Raw genomic sequence first — 20,960 nt, forward strand, 5'->3', positions numbered from 1 at the left:
TGTGTGTGTGTGTGTGTGCGTGCATGGACTGTTGAATTGCAGACTAATGACTTCTTCAGGATGAGTACCTGAAAGAAAGAAAAAAATAATAATTGAACCACCTGTTTCACTCATCAAAATACATTTTTTAAAGGTTTTTTTTTCTTTTGTCGCATTGTGATTGAGTATGCAGATGTCACCTTCACATTCCACTTTGAGAAGTAGTTTAAAGTGTTGTTTGAAACTAAGCAGGATCTCTTATCCCTCAGAGGGCGGCCAAAATAAGACACCAGGCAATCTCGTCAGAGTGCTCGGCTGGCATGGTCGGAGCTTCTGGGGCCAGGTTTGCCTGCTCACTGGGCCAGTGGAGGGAAACTGCCTCTGGCCGCCTGCCCAGCCTTCAGCTCGACAGAGACAGATCGTATGGACGCCAGTGTTTTCTTTTCCTAATTGCTGCACATCAACACATCAATCCCACAGACATAATATTTCATACCAAAGCCTGAGCTGGTTACTTTGGCAAATATGAGAACATTTTGGTTGATAAACGTTCAATCACGAGACTTCAGATTGAGAATATGTTCTAATTTCAATCAGTTTTAATTGACGTGGGTGCCATTTAATATCAAACACCCTGGGCCCTGTACCTCCAGGCAGGATTGGGGGCAAACGAGGTAACTTCAGTGGGGCTTTCAGTCCTGCAGCTGTGGTTCACATATGCGATATGTGGGCAGTGCAGGATGGTTTGTAGTCCCTTTGGCAGCCAAGTGGGGTAAACCTCACACATAAAACTCTTTGTTATTGGTTGAGGCTTTACCACAGTTGAACTCAATGGGATTAAAAGACGCACATCTGCTTCACAAACAAAAGCTCATTTTTTTATTCGCCCCTTTGCCTGCATACCATGGAAGTAAACAGGAGGCGAATATTCGTCAATGTTAAAGTTGGAACCTGGTCTCACAGGAATCCGTGAAATAGCCACGGATTCGCTTAACTCAAAATCCGTGGAATAGCCACGGAATCACTCAAATTTCTGTGACACTGACACGGATTTCGCTACAATGCAAGTTAATGACAGTCATATCCCGTGGCTATTCCATGGATATTTGTTCCTATTGGTTTGTTCCAAGTCACGTGACTTTTAAGGTCCCGGTGGTCAGAACAAAAAACATGGCGGACAGTTCTCTCATTTTTAGTGAAAAAAAAAATCAATATTTTGACTTAGTTTCTGCATAAAAATGGATTTTGATCACATTTCTAGCGAGAAATATATGTTTTATTTTCTAAATATTCACTCAGTGAATGTACATAATCACTTTGTATGTTGGAATAGCCACGGGATATGACTGTCATTAACTTGCATTGTAGCGAAATCCGTGTCAGTTTCACGGAAATTGGAGTGATTCCGTGGCTATTCCACGGATTTTGAGTTAAGCGAATCCGTGGCTATTTCACGGATTTCTGTGAGACCAGGTTGTAAAGTTGCCTATGTTTGACCGCAGCCTGCAGAGGCAAATAGTTATGGTAACTTCATGGTGAAGACCTAACCTGCTCTGGAGCAGATTATGTTCAAGATAAGAGATCATTGTGGATAATAGTGCTGACTACTGACCATGATGATGAATAATAATATAGATTCTCTGTGTCAGCTTCTTGAGCAATATATACCCAGTTCAACATGTCGGTCTGTATAACGTGTCGCCTAGTTTCATTCATTCACAACCTTAATAACATGATAAATACAAACAATGAACAGATTAAACCAATCAGCAGGCTGCAAGTCTGCAAATACTCCCCCCCAGTTTGTTTTACAGGACACGCTCAACCTGTTTTCAGGTGTTTTTATTTATTCATTCATTCATTCATTCATTTACCTCTGTCATTTTCTGTTTCCTACGCATAATCATTACTTGCACTTTGTTGTCAAAATGTGTAGCCTGTGTCTCATTCAGTGAGTGAAAATCAAAGATAAGTATAGGGTGTCCCCAGCTTGGCTCGTTGTTTAATGACACATAAGAAACACATTGTTTTAGAGATAGATTTAGTCTATTGTTGTAATTATGCTCACGCTAGACCAATAAAAACAATAATTGATGGAAACATTCAAGCTTGCTTTACCTCACTGCAAACTCTGTCCTCATCTGCTCGTGGTGATCTCTGTCACTCGAAATAAAAGTCACACTCGCACACTTCAGGAGAAATGAAAAGTGAATTAATAACAACTTGTGACATCATGCAATAGGAAGTTTCCAGTCCAAGTGGCATATCATACTCATCAATGAAAAGTAAATCATTAAAAATCTGACAGTAAGACCTTTATATTTAATGTGAATGACCTGTATACCTTTTTACTAGAGATGTGTTACATTGTGTAATGATAATGTGTAATTATTCATTACTGAGTGTTATTTAATATATATATAATGTGTATTTACTCATTACTGAGTGTTATTTAATATATATATAATGTGTAATTACTCATTACTGAGTGTTATTTTGGTAACACTTTACAATAACCATCATTTATAGATGGTAAATAGACCATTTATAAATGGTAAACAGATAATATAAACCGTATATAGGCCATTTAGAATGGTGAATAGAAAATGTAATAATGTTGAACTATAATTTATAAATGCCAAATAGATTACTTTACCATAAACAAACATAATTATTAGTTTATTAACAGCTTTACACTCATTATAACATTTTTAACACCATATTAAGTATGTAAATGATTTCAAAATGATTCATATACCTTTAAGAAATTGCTTGAAAACATTTAAAGATTAAATATGTATGGAATTTTGTAAATGGTTAATAATAACTGGTTTATAAACCATCTATAAACATCACTTAGATGGTTATTGTAAAGTGTTACCGTTATTTTCTGTGTTGCATGCTGTAAAGATAATTAAACATCATCACTAAGCATGCTATTAGGACAAGACTCTTTTTGTTAACTAAATCTGTGACAGTATCTACTGTGTGGTTGGCATGAAAAGATCTCTGGTGATTGAATTGAGACAAAAATGGATTTTAATACTTGCACATTTCGAATAACACACAAGAAATGTTACAAAAAAGCCTTTGGAGAACCGTTTTAAAGGTCAGTATGTTTGATTGTCAGATGTGAGCTGCAAAACCAACATGCTCATTAACAGACTGCTGTTAATGAAAGTGCAAATCTCAGGCCTTGCTGAGAAAACAACAGGACTCTGATATCAACCTTTAAAATAGTCTTTGTTCTGCAAAGCCAAGAACCATGGCATGTATTATTGTTTGCAGATTTACTGCAGGCGCCGGTACCTGCAGCACCGCAAGAGGCTCCTTCTGCTGCTGTCACTCACACTTTCTGTGGTGCTCCTCGCCTCTTCTTGTCTAAACATGAAATAATAACGATTTAGAAACATAGAAAATAATTAGCTTAAGTTTGAGACCCCCCTAAAATTTGATATGGGGGCTTAGGTGTTAATTAGGGGGTTCACAACCACCTATATTTAGCCCACTGATCAGTTACACCTTTTAATAAAAGATCTTTAATTGAGGCTCCATTTAGCTGTTGTGGCATTGCATTCCCAAAGCTTCACATGAACCTTTCTATTCTTGATTTTACTTATTTTCAATTGTTGGTATCCTCTCTGAAGTGCCTTACATCATATCATCATGTATAAATGGTTTAAAGTGTGTAATTACTTGGGTAAATGATTGATTGAAGAAGTGACTTTAAAGTACCTCAAACTAAGTGCAATTAACTAGACACACACAACTGTGAGTAAATGCAGCATTTAAGCCTCACATTTAGGATTTAAAAAGACCCTAATTGCTTTAAATTATTCAACAACAACAGGCTTTTCCTGGGTTTTCCTCAGAAGAACTATACAAAATGGTTTTATGGTGTGAAAGTGGGTCTTGCGGTGTCTTAGGGCAGCAGGATAAGTAGTAATCCCCTGGGTGGTGCTCTGTTGTAGACTACAGTTCCTATAGAGCTCGGGCTGCTGAGTCAGCCTTCACAATTCTTCCAGGGGGAGCAGACTAATCTTCCAAGTACCTTCCTCTGTCAGCGGTCCAAGCATCTGTCGTTCTGCCTCTGGATGCTACTTTCCAAACATCCCAGTCCCTTGTGGCATCCCAGAACCCATTTCTTTTACTTGCATTTTGTGGTTTGCAAAGAATGTGTCTGTTTAATGGGTCTTAACCTGATTTCTGTCTGGTAAAGCTCCTGTAAGAGCACTTGAAATGCTGCTGTTTCTGTAGCAAGCGGCTACCTCTGGGATTGAAAAGTGATGCCGTTCTGGAAGAACCTTAATCTTGCATTCTTTCTAATTACCAGCAGGGGGCAACTGGTTGCAAAAAGAAGTCACATTCAATAGAAAAAGATCCTACTTCATACTTGATTTATTACCTCAGTAAACATTTAACTAATTAGTTTACAGTCTCAATTGCTAGTTTCCAGTGTTCCCCAATCAACATGGTCTCACAGGAATCTGTGAAATAGCCACGGAATCACTCAAATTTCCGTGAAACTGACAATGCAAGTTAATGACAGTCATATCCCGTGGTTCTTCCAACATACAAAGTGATTATGTACAATCACTGAGTGAATATTTAGAAAATAAAACATATATTTCTCGCTAGAAATGTGATCAAAATCCATTTTTATGCAGAAACTAAGTCAAAATATTGATTTTTTTTTCACAAAAAATGAGAGAACTGTCCGCCATGTTTTTTGTTCTGACCGCCGGGACCTTAAAAGTCACGTGACTTGGAACGAACCAATAGCCACGGGATATGACTGTCATTAACTTGCATTGTAGCGAAATCCGTGTCAGTTTCACGGAAATTTGAGTGATTCTGTGGCTATTCCACGGATTTTGAGTTAAGCGAAATCCGTGGCTATTTCACGGATTTCTGTGAGACCAGGTTCTCCCCAATACATAAAATGTCAGACTAGTCCGTTATGTCAACTACTTTTATATGGTGTATGTTTCCGATTGAAAATGTTGTAATTCCCACTTCATTCACTACTCCCTCAATAAAAAACACAATTGTTTACTCTATAGTGAGTGGAGCCCTTTAACTCAAAAGGGATTATGTTCCCTCATATATTTAGGAACAATTCTGTGGCCAGCTTGGTTTAGGACAGTCAGCCTCAGTAACCCATTGGACTTAATCACAAATGTGTTGTCACAAAGCTGTACAGTAAATAAGGCTGCTTGTGTTCGTTCCAAAGGAGTTAACATTGTGGAGATACAAGGTGTTCACCCAGCAGAGAGGATCTGCTGGAGTTTGCGTTTATTTAATTTGATCCTGACTGCCAGGCTGCAGCTGGCTAGCTAAGTGCTTTGCCATTAGGGTTCTGTTCTGTGTTTAATTCTGCTACAGTGCTGAGGCTTATGGGTAAAACGCCAGGCTGCGTACTGCCAGTAAATGTTTACCATCTTGCGAGCTACCTCGAGAATAATCAAACAGCTCCTCTGTGGTCTTCTTAATTAAACTAATGGCTCCAGTGATCTGACCTCTGATTTTCCGTGTTCTCCATCTGCAGATTTATAGTGAGAAGAAGAGCCAGTTTGAAATCAAGAGAAACAACCCCAAGGACCTGGTGGAGAGAGTGGCACGGGACATCTCCAAGCTGCTCAACAGTAAGAGGAAAGCCCTGGAGGTAAGAGCATCATGCACCTGTGTACTAACATGCACTGTTACAATATAGAAAACAAACGTTTCATTTTCTTCTCCGAGATCTGATGCAATTTAAAAAATCTATATTTTCAAGAATGTTCATGAATAAACAACAGACCAAGGTTATAATAGTTTGGTATTTTTCATTAGTTTTAGTTTTAATTTCGTTGTGATTTTTTTGTTTTCAAATTCAGTTAGTTTTAATTAGTTTTTAGAGTGAGTTTGCTAGTTTTTGTTTAGTTTTTAATTTTGAAAATGCTTAGTTTGAGTTTAGTTTTCATTAGTTTTTAGTGTTTGTTCTTACAAAATTACAGCCTGATGTGACAATTTGTTGGGGTTTTTGGCAATTTTTATCAATTCAAGTACAAAAATTGTGCACCAAATCTGTGTAGCAAATGGTATCAACCCAACAATTGGTGCAGCAACTTATGAGACATAACAGAGCATGAGAACATCCATCAAGTACTCATATCATAATGTTAATAACACTTAAAAAAGAACAACTTGAGCGGCATCTGAAATCAATCTTCTGCTATCTACTGTTGACCTGCTATTTCCCCCTAAATATCCCCTGTACCCCACCCCCAATTCTCCACAAAAAGAAGCAGAATTTTAGGGGGTTTCAATATAAATTTTTACGTAAACTTAAATGGTTTGATGTGGATTGTGAATTTATCAACCGACGGTTGAATGCAATTTTCAGTGTATTGCAAAGCATCTCTCTCCTGTATCATTTGACAGCCTTTATCTTGAGTACAGACTTATTCATCCAATACTCCAATGATTTTCTTTCCCACTGGGAAGTTTTAGTTTATTTGGAACGGGCTTTGTGATGCGAGATTCAAAGAGGTTGTAATATATATTTTTTTTATCCAACATCCAAAGTTTACTGAGTGTTGAGCTGGTGACATGTTTGCTCAAGCACACTTCGGATTACCATCATAAGTAAACGGTTTACGCTATCGGAAAATTTCCAATGTTTTCTGAAAGCTGAGAAGTTTCTCTTTACAGCCAACATGGTGTCATTACGGTCATTTCACTCACACTTCTCCTGGAAGCCCACAAAGCAGGAATACACACACTCAGCGGTGGAGAAATAGAAACACTGGATGATGATTGAAAAAAAGTTGAAAAAGACGAAAACGAAGGACATTTTCACAATAATTTTAGTTAGTTTAGTTAGTTTTGTAACCACACAATACAGTTTCAGTTAGTTATCGTTTTTTTTAGAAACTTTAGTTTTTATTTTTATTTCAGTTAACGAAAATGTTTTTTCAATTCTAGTTTTCGTTATTTCGCTAGTTTTCGTTAACTATAATAACCTTGCAACAGACGCACGTCAAAATATTGCCAAACAATTGGCAGAAACGACTTTAGTCAACATTGTAATCATCTATAATCGAACATGACCTTTTCTGCACACTCTGAATCAGTTTTTATTTTCTAGTCTTCCTGCCTTCCTCTACTGAGGATATATTAAAGCAGTGGGTGGTGAAAAAAATATTCAGATCTTTTACTTAAGTAAAAGTACTTCTACCACTATGTAAGCAGCATTTTACTCTTGTGCTGGTAGGGCTGATTTTAACTATTTAATATACTTTTATATGGTTTAATTTATAAACATGCATATTCACTTTAAATATTGACATGGAAAGTAACTAAATTGCCAGCTAAATGTAGTGAAGTAAAAAGAACATTATTTGTCTTTAAAATGGAGTGAAGTAGAAGTATAAAGCTACAAATGTGGAAATACTCAAGAAAAGAAATACCACAAAATTGTACTTAAGTGCAGTATTTGAGTAAATGTATTTAGTTACATTCCACCACTGATATTAAGGCTCTTTTAGACATAGTTCCAGGTAAATTACAGAGAATCAACTGCTATTGACTCTCACTATTCATGCAGGCGTAAAAAACATTTCCGTCTAGCGCCTTTTCAAACATGTCATGGCAATGTGGGAAGAGATGGCAAGGCATGCAATTGTACCGCAACACTTACTGTATGGATGCCAGCCGCCATTAAACTCAATAGAAGAAGAAGAAAATGTGCGGCATGGCTGGGTTTATGTGTATTTATAGGACCGTGGCAAGCGTGCATCTGTTTTCATCCAGTGCTGATGTTCTTGTGAGTTATTTGATATCAATTATTAGTTATCAAATCAAATGCTAAACCGTAAATATGTCATGGTTTTGTATACGTCGTCAGTGGAATCTTGAGATTGGTTGGCTCACTCGTAGATGTTTTCTTTTTCATGTTTGTCCCTGCAATAGTTCTGCTTTTATTCATAACACATAACTGAATACTGATCCCTGCTCCCATTCACACATGGCCCCATGTTATAATGATCCTGGACATTTAAGGGATAGAATGTGTTTTGTGAAAGGTGCTTTGGTTTACACTAGGGATGGGCGTTTGGAAGAATCCTGCCAACTCAATTATCTGTAACATTAACGATCAATCAATTGATTATTCGATGCATGCATACATGGGCAAATTTAAAGATATATATATATATATATATATATATATGTGTATATATATGTGTATATGTGTATATATATATATATGTATATATGTATATATATATGTATATGTATATATGTGTATATATATGTATATATGTGGATATGTGTGTGTATATATGTATATGTATATATGTGTATATGTGTGTATATATATATGTATATACGTGTATGTGTGTGTATATATATATATATGTATATATGTGTATATGTATATATATGTGTGTGTGTGTGTATATATATATATATATATGTATATATGTATATATATGTGTGTATGTATATGCATATATATGTGTGCGTATATATATATGTGTGTGTGTGTATATGTATATATATATGTATATATATGTGTGTATATACAGACATATATATATATATGTATTTATGTATATATATATGTGTGTAAATATATATGTATATATGTATATACAGTACTATGCAAAAGCCTGTTTTGATAACTGACACTTTTATTTTGAAAGGACAGAAGGAACCTTGATCCTGTCAGTCATAAATCTAACTCAACTGAGATTATACTAAAGTAAAGATAACGTCAAGGAGTTCAATGTTTTATGTTTTAAACATAATATTTAAGTGTGTTTTGTTTTTTAAATAAGTTTTGGATAAAATTAAATCTAGTAATTCATGCTAGCAAGGTTTGATACAGTAAGCTAGTTTTGCTCAAATTAATCCTCTTGTATTTCTGTATGTTTTATAATTGTTATTGCAACTTTCAGTTTGCAAACTGTAGCTTTATCCAACTTAATTCTCAGCTCATTGGCTGATTGACGTACGGCCGCAGAACTGAACACTCGTCCATGTTTCAGTTCAGTGAGTACTGATATGCAGTCATAGATAAAATTAAAATAACAATACATAGATCGATTAAAAATTCCATGTGATCGATCAAATTTGTAATGACCATTAATTGATCATCGATTAATTATTCCCATCCCCTAGTGTACACTTTAATGTAATGCAGTTCCTTTTGTTTTTCCTTCATTGAAATGTTACAGAAAACAGTGAAAGTCCTTCTTATTGTTTAAATACAATTTGTCAAAATGGAGACAATAATCTTGATATGTTTTTCTGTTACCCTGCATTAGTTTGGAGGTTTGATAAATTAGGGGACAGTTTTTATGTTGTGCATGAGAAGAAGGGTTATTTCAGAGGTTATCATTTCAATGTCCTGCGTTTTGGGGTATAATTATCACCAGCGTTCTGCTCAGACAGCCCTTTGATTAGTTAACAAATTTGTTGCGCTCTCTCAGCGGGGAACCTCTAACCCCTCGGAGAAGAAGAGAGGAGAGGGGAGGGATACAGACGCAGGAAAGATGAGTGACACGGAGGAAAATTAGAAAAGTATACACAATCAGTTTTTAATTTTTAAAAGCCAAATATAAAGTAAAAAAGGAGCATTTGAACTAATAGTAGAAATTAGGATTCTAAAATCAAAATGTTTGTTCAGTTTTGTTCAAATTATCTTCACATTAATATTACAGGACATGTTGAGAGCATATAATTGCCAAATTACCTGATTAGAATTTGTATTTATTGCCATTTAAAGCTGAATTTGTTCTTTTTTTTTCCCTCTCCACAATGACGGAGAGGCACTCTTTTTAATCACTTGGTGATTCTCATCATCTCCACCCACATATACAGCTGCACACACACACACACACACACACACACACACACACTAGCTGATTCATTTTAATCACTACGATCATTTTTATCATATTGTGCACAAGCTAAGCACACACTGAAATAGTCTAGGATGTAATGTGCTCATCATTCAAACTTTACCCTGCATTTAGATGTGTATATTTACCCTTTAACTCACCGTACATACAAATTAGCAGAGCATTGATAGTAGGGCTGGGCGATATGCCTCTAAAAGAATATCATGATATTTCAGGCTATTTTTGCGATGACGATATTCTTGACGATATTAGGAAATACTTAAAAAAATATAGAAAATATGATTTTTTTTAGTCTATATAAATAATTAAAAATCTAACATGTAGTTTGAAGTGCAAATCTCAACAGTTGGCAAATAAAAAAAAATTACTCTTGACTCTTGAGTATGAGCAAATAATAAAAATAACCATTTAGGGGTTCCGGGGGCATATTTTAATGAATTTAGTAAAGGAGAATAAAGGTTCTTGTATGTTTTATTAAAGGCATTTTATTTTGACAGTCTTCTTGTAAGTTCTGTGGTGGATTCTGATAACACACCATGCTCTTATTTTGAAAGCTGCATGTGTTTAGCGACAGGGAGTAAGTAGCTTTTTGTGATTAAAACAACTTTCACCACTACATCAAGAAGTAGGAACGTTGCCAATTAATGATATGCATTTTTTTAACCGTAAAAAAAAAATACAGATATTATCGTGAACGATACGATATGGCACACCCCTAATTGATAGCCAAAATCCTTTGCTTACACTCCTGAACACTGGTTTCATCAGTGTGTGCTGAGTGCATGCAAGGTATAATTTGAATTTCCTCCACATAGCACCTTATTGAAGCACAGGGGCCACTGAGGGACTGCTGCTCTCCGTCCCTCTGTTTCTGCACAGATATGGTCACTCAAGGCCAAAGCATTGACATTTTTTTAACACAGTTGAAGCACTAGAAAGAGGCAGAAGTGTATATCTTTTAAGAGCATGAGGTCTTGTGGGATGAGGCACATTCATGTCAAGGAGCAGGAGGCTCTCAAAGGCACAGTTAATTCTGTAGCTTGGATCCTGAAAGGGAGGAAGGCGTTACTGTACGTCTCCTGTGGTCATGTGTAGGATTGGATTTGGAATGGCACTGACCCTCCACCCCCGTTTTTTGGAAGAAGGGAAGGCAGCACTATACCCCCGACTTCACCCCCTCCATCTCCCTCAGCACACACACACATCACATCAGCACCACCCTAACCTCCACAGGCCACACTGTCACCTCACATCCTGTCTGGGAGATTCACTCAGGAGGGAGGAAATGAGGTGAAAAAAGAGAAGGGCTGGAATGAGAATGTCTCCCTGGGGCGTGGAAAAATCAAGAAAATTATGTTCAGAAATTCATAGATTTAAAAATGAGCAGCAAGCGGGAGGGAAGGAAGGAGAGAGTGAGCGGAGGGGTAGTCGGGAGGAGAGAAAGCGTTTTGGGGGGTGAAAAAAATCAAAAGAAAAAAGCGTGAGGAGAGGGAAATGGGAGTCAGATGATAAAATTGCAAAAAGGGAATGAGCAAAGCAAAGAAATATCGAGTCATTATATCATTACAGACGACAAACCTTAACAAAAAAGTATGCAACAAGTTAATATGTTTCATTTAGGCAGGTTAGGATTAATTCCCTCCCCCCACTAAAACTAAAAATTCAACACTGTCAGTGAATAAATTCATGTGGACTTATTATTCATACAGGGAGAAAAGTGAAAGCCATGTCTTAATGCAGTCCGTAGATAAGAAGGTCTCAAACTCCGCTCGGCACAGTATTGACAGCGTTTTATATTCCAGCCTGTTTCTACCCCCTGTAATGGTTATTTAGTCACAAATATTCCCTGCCACACTTTAAAAAAAAAGAGGAAATGTGTGTACATATGTGCACAGGCGTGTGTGCGCATGCAAGAAGAAATTATTCTCCTGCAACCTATTTAAATACTGCTTGGGGTGATTCGTTGTAATTCATGTTTATATTACTAATGAGAAAATACACATTCAGTCTAAATACTCAGTTACTGATATAAAGTGGGGAGGGAAGCATTCTTCGCGCCTTGGATTTAGTTGCTTTAGCCTTAATTCCTAAATTAGCAACACATTTTAATCATTTAAATGCTCTGCTTATTTGGGAAGGGGTGAAAAGAAAATCCAGTAAGTGAGGGTTCATTTGTTTACCTGCCTGGCCTCACACTAGAGCTGGGCTTATTTCTGCAATAACCAAAATACAGTTTGTGTATTGCTGGCTGAATTAACACAAAGAGTCTTTTTGTATTCTGCATTTCAGCTATAATATCCACATTTGCTGTAACTAATACAGTTTTTACTTGCTTTCGCTTGCTTTTCTTTTTTTATTTTATTTTATCTTTATTGAGGCCAACAGGTTACATACAACATAGGATATTTTCCCTTCTTAAAAAAACAAAACATAATTTCTCTTATATGTACAGGTTCCTGATACATAGGAAAAGCAAAGAAAGGAAAAGAAAACTAAATCATAGAAAAGATAACCATCAGGATTTTCATTCTGTATCCATAGATATACAACATCAACATCAGTTTTCTTCCCAGGCCCAATTTTTTTAACATTTTTATGTATTAGATAGATAGATAGATAGATAGATAGATAGATAGATAGATAGATAGATAGATATACTTTATTTATCCCAAGCTGGGAAATTACAGCGTAGCAGCAGCATTACACACAGAGACAATGACAACACAATTAAATAAAAAGAAGAACAACCTAGGCATACTTCAAGCAATAAAATATAAAAATACAATAAAATACAATAAAAAAATAAAGTGTCTAAAGAAGAGTATGTATTAAGGAGTGGAATAGAATTCCAGTGCAGAATAAATATGAATATACAGTATAAAAATGTTGGTGCTATGAAACAAATAAGGTGCAATGAACAGTGTGCATAAAAAACACATTTTATTAACATTATGAACAGTTCGAACATAAGAGGGAGTTTCACTTTAATTCTCTGAAAGAAAATAAATAAAGAAAAAGGGACATGCATACACATAGATAATTACAACAAGACAAAAACAAAAAGTGCTCAAACAAAATCTGATCTTAAGCCTATATGTTCAACATACCCAGTCCATTTAGACCATATTCTAGAAAATTTGTCAGTCTGGATTTTGAGGGAGTAGGATAACTTTTCCATTGTATATATATCATGGACCACATCTAGCCATTCTCCTATTGTAGGTGGGTGTAGGCCTGGGACGATTACAAATTTTGCTGGACGATATATTGTCCCACAAATTATTGCCGATAAACAATATTATTGTCAACATGATAATATATCATAATAATGCACACCCTTTCAAATACAATACACTTTTATTTCTCAGTGTTTTTTACCATTGTTATTGTAATTTTAAGAACGTTTAAATATCCTAAATAAATAAAACAAACATTTTTTTTTTTTTTTAAAGGGCAGCATTTATTTTGCGATGTAGCAAACTCCACTTTCTGTGAGCGCACAGCGTTTATATTTACTTTGTCGACCAGTGTTGAATGCTTGGAGGCAACAGACGAGGAAAACAAACACGCATGCACATGGCGATATATCGAGGCCGGCAAAATTATTGAGTTCATTTAATTTATTGTGCGATTAATTGATTTATTGATTATCGGCCCAGGCCTAGGTGGGTGCTTTCGCTTGCTATTCAACATTGAAATAGGTATCTAATTGTCTATAAAATATGAGTCAAAGTGCAAGATACTGAATGTTCCCCCCCAAAAAATGAAAGCTGCATAAGGGGACTTCCTTTTTGTGAAAATCCTCCATGTTTATTCTTCTCCCTCCCTTGTCTTAATCTCCTCCACTCCATGTCCCTGTCTCCTCTCTCTTTCTTGCCTCCGGCTCCAGCCGTCTTCCTAAACAATGATCTGATTCTCAGGTCGCTGCCAAAATTAAAATGTAACACAAACCCCGGTAGGCTGACAGGCTCGCATGTTGCCGCTGGACACTTTATATAAACCTTTTTGTTTTCAGAGGCAGGTTGAAATATGATTCAGCAAAGTTTCCTCTGATGTTCAAAATTTCTGCTTATTTTAGTGCTCCTGTGAGCTGCAGCTGACACCTGGACGCGTCTTTTTTTATTTGAGGGGAGATGAGTTGACTTTGCAGCCAGTCAGGTTTCAATTTAGTAAGTTACTGTAACTGTTCCACCAGTTTACAGTGTGTAGATTTGTTTTAAATACATTTGAGCAGGAAATAACGTGATTGTCAATTCATACCCCCATTAAACTTTTTGCTTCGAATCCATCATTTATGTCCTGACTACCAAGCTATTGTGATTCACAATTGCATCATCTAAACTGAAAATGATAAGCACATACTTGATCAAACTTCTTAGAAAGTCAGATGTATGTTTGTGTATTTATTTCTATAATTTCACTTGAAACTGTTATGTTTATTTTGCACTTAAGTTCTTAAATGAAAAAAATGTCTGTACTTTTAATTTATCATTTATTACATTTCCACGGGAGTAAGGATAAATAGGCTTATCATGTGGTTATTTCATTCTTGTTTAAAAAATATGCATTATTATGATAAAGGCTGATAAGGATCGATATCAAAGTATTTGGCCCGGCGTACTAGCTCCTTATAATCAATTCCATTTCCTGTGTGAAACCCTTAATAGTCCTTGTTAACAAGTAATAAGTAGGTATCACTTCCACTCAAGACACTAGTGGTGGAAAAAGTAGTCAGATCCCTCCCTTACTTTAGTAAAAGTACTAATACCACACTGCAAAACTACTCCACTACAAGTAAAAGCCCTGCATTCAAGTACAAAAGTATCAGCAACAAAATACATCCAAAGTATCAAAAGTAAAAGTACTTAATGTCAAATGACCCCTCAGATTCTTTTATATATTCATTCATTTAGAGTGCTTACCACTTCACCACGCCCTGTTTTATATATTCTAATTCTAATTTGATTATTTGTATTGATGCATTTATGTAAGCAGCATTTTAATTTTGAAAAGAAAGGGCTAATACGCTGTCAAGTTACTATGGTTTAATTAAAAAAAAAAGTTAAGTTGATCGTGTTTTTGTGTTTTTTTATGTTTAATCTTGACCTGAAAAGTAAAAGCTGTCAGCTAAATGTAGTGGAGTAAAAAGTACAATATTTGCCTCAAAATGTAGTGAAGTAGAAGTAAAAAAAAGTTACATAAAATGGAAATTCTCAAGTAAAGTACATGTACAGTACAGGCCAAAAGTTTGGACACACCTTCTCATTCAATGTTTTTATTTTATTTTCATGACTATTGACATTGTAAATTCATCAAAACTATTAATGAACACATGTGGAATTATGTACTTAACAAAAAAGTGTGAAATAACTGAAAACATGTCTTATATTCTAGTAAGCAAAGGGTGGTTACTTTGAGGAATCTAAAATACAAGACATGTTTTCAGTTATTTCACACTTTTTTTGTTAAGTACATAATTCCACATGTGTTCATTCATAGTTTTGATGCCTTCAGTGAGAATCTACAATGTAAATAGTCATGAAAATAAAGAAAAACGCATTGAATGAGAAGGTGTGTGTCCAAACTTTTGGCCTGTACTGTACCTCAAAATTGTACTTAAGTGCAACACTGCTGGACACAGTATGAAAAATGCCATAGTGCAGTTTGATCATCTTATATCCATCCTGGTCTCACAGAAATCCGTGAAATAGCCACGGATTTCGCTTAACTCAAAATCCGTGGAATAGCCACGGAATCGCTCAAATTTCCGTGAAACTGACACGGATTTTGCTACAATGCAAGTTAATGACAGTCATATCCCGTGGCTATTCCAACATACAAAGTGATTATGTACATTCACTGAGTGAATATTTAGAAAATAAAACGTATATTTCTCGCTAGAAATGTGATCAAAATCCATTTTTATGCAGAAACTAAGTCAAAATATAGATTTTTTCACTAAAAATGAGAGAACTGTCCGCCATGTTTTTTGTTCTGACCGCCGGGACCTTGAAAGTCACGTGACTTGGAACAAACCAATAGGAACAAATATCATGTCATTAACTTGCATTGTAGCGAAATCCGTGTCAGTTTCACGGAAATTTGAGCGATTCCGTGGCTATTCCACGGATTTTGAGTTAAGCGAAATCCGTGGCTATTTCACAGATTTCTGTGAGACCAGGTTCCTTCTATCATACTAGTTAATAATGTACATGACAGTGTGCTGGTAGCAGCAGCAGCTCTGTGAGTGTTGTTTCTGTCTGTGCATCAGTCTGCATGAGTCTTTGTACTGTCACTGTGTCTACCCATGTGTATGTGCGATCAGAGCAACAGGCTCACACCTGAGCGATGATACAAGAGTTTGTGTCTGACAGGCCTTTTAACCCAGAGCAGCCAGAGAGAACACAGCCCTCCATGTAACCTGTCATGTGTATAGAGCCAAACAGGTGTGATAGACCTCCCAGACTGATCTGAGCCCTCATCCCTTCCTGTGCTGCTCCATATGATCGCCACAGAGGCCTGAGATCAGTTGGGCCCCTCAGAACCATCTGAGGCTGCACAACATCCTGTTGGCTGTCAGTCAACACCGGGCTGAGTCGAACTGTCAGTCAGGTCGCTGTTGGGATTTGCCCGCCTCGGGGAGGAGAGATGAAGCCGGGAGCTACAGACAGAGATCATGTTACATTCCCATCAGCTCCTGCACAGCAAAACTACCATTGTCAAAGCTCTTAAGGTATAATTTCACAGAGGGAACTGGTGGAATAGAAAGGGGACTAAGGTTGGTCTAATCCAATTACACAGATCTCAATACTATTCCAATACCACTTAAAGGCTGAAGGATGGCTGCCTCCAGGCTGCTGGCTGCCTGATGGATACACACCCAGCACTCTGCTAGGTTGCTTATTGGGATGGTAGCAGGGTCAAAACATGAAGATGAGACGGGAAGGTGAAAGAGCGTTTATTACAGCCACGGAAATGAACTGACAAGCAAAACAAGTGAGGAGTGAGGAAACCTGAGCAGCAGACTCACAGGTAGTGCAGTAAAAGGGAAATACAGCGTTGCACTGAGGCCTTTTAGTTCAAACAAGTGTGCATGCTGAGATCTGTGGTTCACTCCAGTCTTATGGAAATAAAAGATTGACCCATATAAACAGAAATGATTCACTCTGAAGTTTGTAAACAACACAGCGACAGTAGATGTGCAGCACATATCTTTAGACTAGAGGAGAAACTGATGTGTAGTGTAATCACACCTGGGAGGTCCAGCTGCTTTTTTGATCTCTTGTTAAGATATTTATTTATTATTACTATATTTCTATAGCACCTTTCAAAACCAGGGTTACAAGATGCTTTACAAAGTACATTATCATGGAGGCAACACAACAGTTAAAACGAAAATAACAGAACATCATCAAAACAGTGAACAAGCAAAAATAATAGGATACAAAATTAAAATATGTGTAAGAACGTTAGAAATCATTGCACAAATGCCAGATATGTCACAGCGGACAAACGTTGATCTTTTTTAATATTGTTTCTTAAAACAATACTGATTCATTAAGGTATGTAATGATACACTCAACTCACGGTTCCATACCATTCACAATACTGGATTCACAATGTGATTTTCTCACTATTTTTAAATGACGTTGAGGACAAATTAAGAGTGAAAAAGATTCCTTTGTTTCTCAGAAAAAAAATCTACACAATATATTTTCCCTCTCACGTCACATATTTTTTATCGTTTTACCTCTAAACTTCCTACCCTGACTTCCTTCTGAAAATGAATAGGTGCTAGGCTATTTCAAGTCTTTATGCTAAGCTAAACTAAGCATCTGCTGGCTGTAGAGATGTACAGATATGAGAATGGTATAAATCTTCTCATCACCCTTTTAACAATCTAGTATTTCCCAAACTGTAGATATGTTCCTAAACACAAGGTCCACTGTCTGTACTTCTTAAGGAGCTTTATAACACTTCTCATTTTCTTCCTCAGCAGGGGGGGTATGCTTAGTTGTCGTGATAAATAGATAAATAACTAAACCGTCTTACTTTAGTAAGTGGACCTTGAATTAAGATTGGTCGGTTTGTCAAATGAAAAAACTGTTATGTTTCATATTGTTTCATAACTGGGCTTTTTCTGCAGTTACAGTTAACAAACCTTGGTTCATGATGTCTTTTTGTAGTCAGAGATTTTTAAAACTACCAATGAGGCATGACAAACAGGCCTCTTTGATTGGAGAAGATCATAAAGCAAATTGAAGAAAACGGTGGGCAGTGGGCAGGTTCTCTCCCAGAAATGACGGAGATGCTCTGTGACTTTTGCAGTCATGCTGATAGTGATTGTGAGAGATTGCAGGAGAGCTCGGACCGGACACTGTGCAGGGACAGCAAAAGTGTGCTTGACAGAATTAATCAATCAGACTGCGTGGGCCTCCGTCTCCTCCTCACCGTGGAAACCAAGACGACACAGCCGGGTCAGGGATGGGGAGGGACGGGCCGCTCCGAGTCATCTGTCATCACGTTACATCCATTAATAATTCACTGAGACACTCAGTGACTCTCGCGCGCGGCACAAACGGCCAACGTGCACGCTGGAATGAGTGTGAGCAGCACGCACGTGTTGGCTCAGGTGTGAACATTTAGATCTACTCACTTGTGAACTTAGCGACTTGTTCAAACTGAGCTCATCTGCAGTATGCTGACATTTTCACAGTGCTGAGAAATAACATCTGAGGCTCCGTTTACACGAGGACGGTCTGAACAGAAGACGCAAAAGTGGCGTCGCGTCTTCACTTTTTATTCCTCGTTTAGACGAGCGTTTTCAGGAGGAAATCTGCTGCATACGGTGACGCAAAAGTGTGTGAAATTGGATTGTATGCAGCCAGGCGGCATCACTTAAAGCGATAAGAGCATCTTTGGGCATGCAGAAGTTTTCACGCCACACATTTTCATCAGCTACTCCTTCCACAAAGTTCTCCACCATCACTAGATCTCCCAGGTCTCGTTCACAGCCGTCTGGCTCGCCTCCGACCAATTGGTGCATCCAGAATGTGATGGAGGTAATTCCAGATCCTTCTCTGTTCACTAATACTATCTGTACATATCCTGGACATTTGGTGGAAAGACTCCTGTAAGTTTATTAGAGCTGCCAGAGCAGCTTGAAGGTCCCACCATGGAAATAATCCCACGTTTGTTTATTTCCTGTCCTGGAGCATGTATGTGACGTAAACACATACGTGACGTGAGCAGATCAGATCAGAGTTTTGTGTCTTGTCAGTGTAGACGACACGCTACGGAGGAGAGGATTCAACTTTTCCACTTTGGAGGGTGGTTTCAGATTTTTTGCGTCTTTAAGCCCCAAAAACGCCGTCACCGTCTAAGCGAAAGGCACTTCCGATAGAATATTTTGTTGTTTTTACCCGCGAGCATCCTCGTGTAAACGGGGCCTGAAATACCCACCAAAGAAACGGAGGGAGTTATAGCTGACATTGAACAGTTATCAAGCTGCAGAGTGCTAGCAGCAGGCTGTCACTCATGCACTTAATTTACTTCCTCATTACCTTGTCATTCTGACACCACGATGTGTTTTTGTAACTCAGCAACCATCAGGTTACACTTCGTAGTTTTGATCTCTGACTGACCACCCCAGAGGTTAATCAGAAAACCACCACAAAAAACTTCCTGTCACGTCAGAATGACTGTCACAGAATATCCGCAGCATATTCACACACTGAAGAATTAGCTGTGTAAGTAACTTCTTTTTATCTCACTCACTGTTTTCATGAGGGAAATGCAGCTTTGAAGAAGTGGGGTTGAAAGCACACACTAGATTGATGAGGTGCTGGCTTGCAAAAATAAAATAACTATCAAGACAAAAAGAAGGTGAAGCTGCCCACACTCCTGTTGAACCGATGCATATTTATTAGGATAGCATCCAGCGTTTCCACAAAACTGTCTGTGTCGGAGAAAAGTCGCTTTGATCATTCAGTAGTTTGATTATTAATGGAAAGGCAGGAACTGTGTTCGTTTTAATGATAAGTCATGCTTTGTAAAGTTGTTTGTTCATGGTGGGCCCTAAAAAACAACAAGAAATCAACAGTTTTAATTATTGTTGCTGCAGTAACACTGTGGATATAACCACCTCCTTGGAGTGCGTGCTTGATGACTTGAGTCGTCATCCCAGTGAGATCTCAGACGCCTCAGTGACTGGCTTTAATTGAACAGGCATCCGGCACAAATAACCAATTTATAACAGCTAAATTTAGCCCTCAGTCTTTTAAAGGGCCACCAGCCCTAAAAACTCCCGCTATCGCAGCACTGTGCAGCAAGTGAGTAGTGAGGGTTGTCACTCGGATCTGGATTGGCCCTCAGTGGAAGAGAGTGCTAAAGCTGGAGGATTAGTAAAGTGAAGCCCTCCTTTGTCTACGACCACTGGTGATTCTTTTCACTTAGCCAGTGCTGTGCTGTGTTGTATGTGTCATTTAACCGATAACTACTGTATACATCCTTTAACCCATAAGAACCCACGGTGACACGGGTGTAACAAACACTTTAAATCTTCTAGAATCTCCCATATTCAGCTTTATTCTTCACCTTAACTCATTAAATCCCTAAGCGACACATACTCAACACCCTGGTGTGGTGGTCATGTGACTGTGAGAGAAATGACTTCTCCAAAATCTGGCTGTGACTAGAAACAGAAATCTAAAAAAGTAGCTAATTTTTAAAAAAAGCTTATTTTTTGTTACTAGGCTTAGTTTAAACCCATTTAACAATTCTAATCCGTTAATAGGGTGCCCTGCATTGCATTTAACCCTATTATAGTTTATTTGTTTTTATGTATTATTGATTTATTATTATTTTGTTACTTAAAAACAAATCTCAATGCCCAATGTGACATATGGCTCAATGACGTGATCTAACGCAGTCAGTTGGTGTAACCAGTCATTTTTCCCCATAAAAATCTGATTATTTATACAGGAAAATAACTGTGAACTAAAATGAGAAAAAAATACAATCCACGTTAACATTGCAACACCATGGTATAAAACAAATTTTCCATAATTTGTC

General features: G+C 37.3%; 1 protein-coding gene across 2 annotated transcripts in view; it reads left to right on the forward strand.

Annotated features, from left to right (window-relative positions):
• cacna2d2a (calcium channel, voltage-dependent, alpha 2/delta subunit 2a) overlaps nt 1-20,960 on the forward strand; it is a 241,092-nt gene that overhangs the window by 50,866 nt on the left and 169,266 nt on the right. For both annotated transcript variants that reach the window (XM_059328728.1, XM_059328729.1), the window contains exon 3: nt 5,528-5,644. In XM_059328728.1, the coding sequence (XP_059184711.1) occupies nt 5,528-5,644 (117 nt within the window). The remainder of the gene's footprint in view (nt 1-5,527; nt 5,645-20,960) is intronic.

This window comes from Centropristis striata, chromosome 3, assembly GCF_030273125.1.
Source record: "Centropristis striata isolate RG_2023a ecotype Rhode Island chromosome 3, C.striata_1.0, whole genome shotgun sequence".
Lineage (NCBI taxonomy): Eukaryota > Metazoa > Chordata > Actinopteri > Perciformes > Serranidae > Centropristis > Centropristis striata.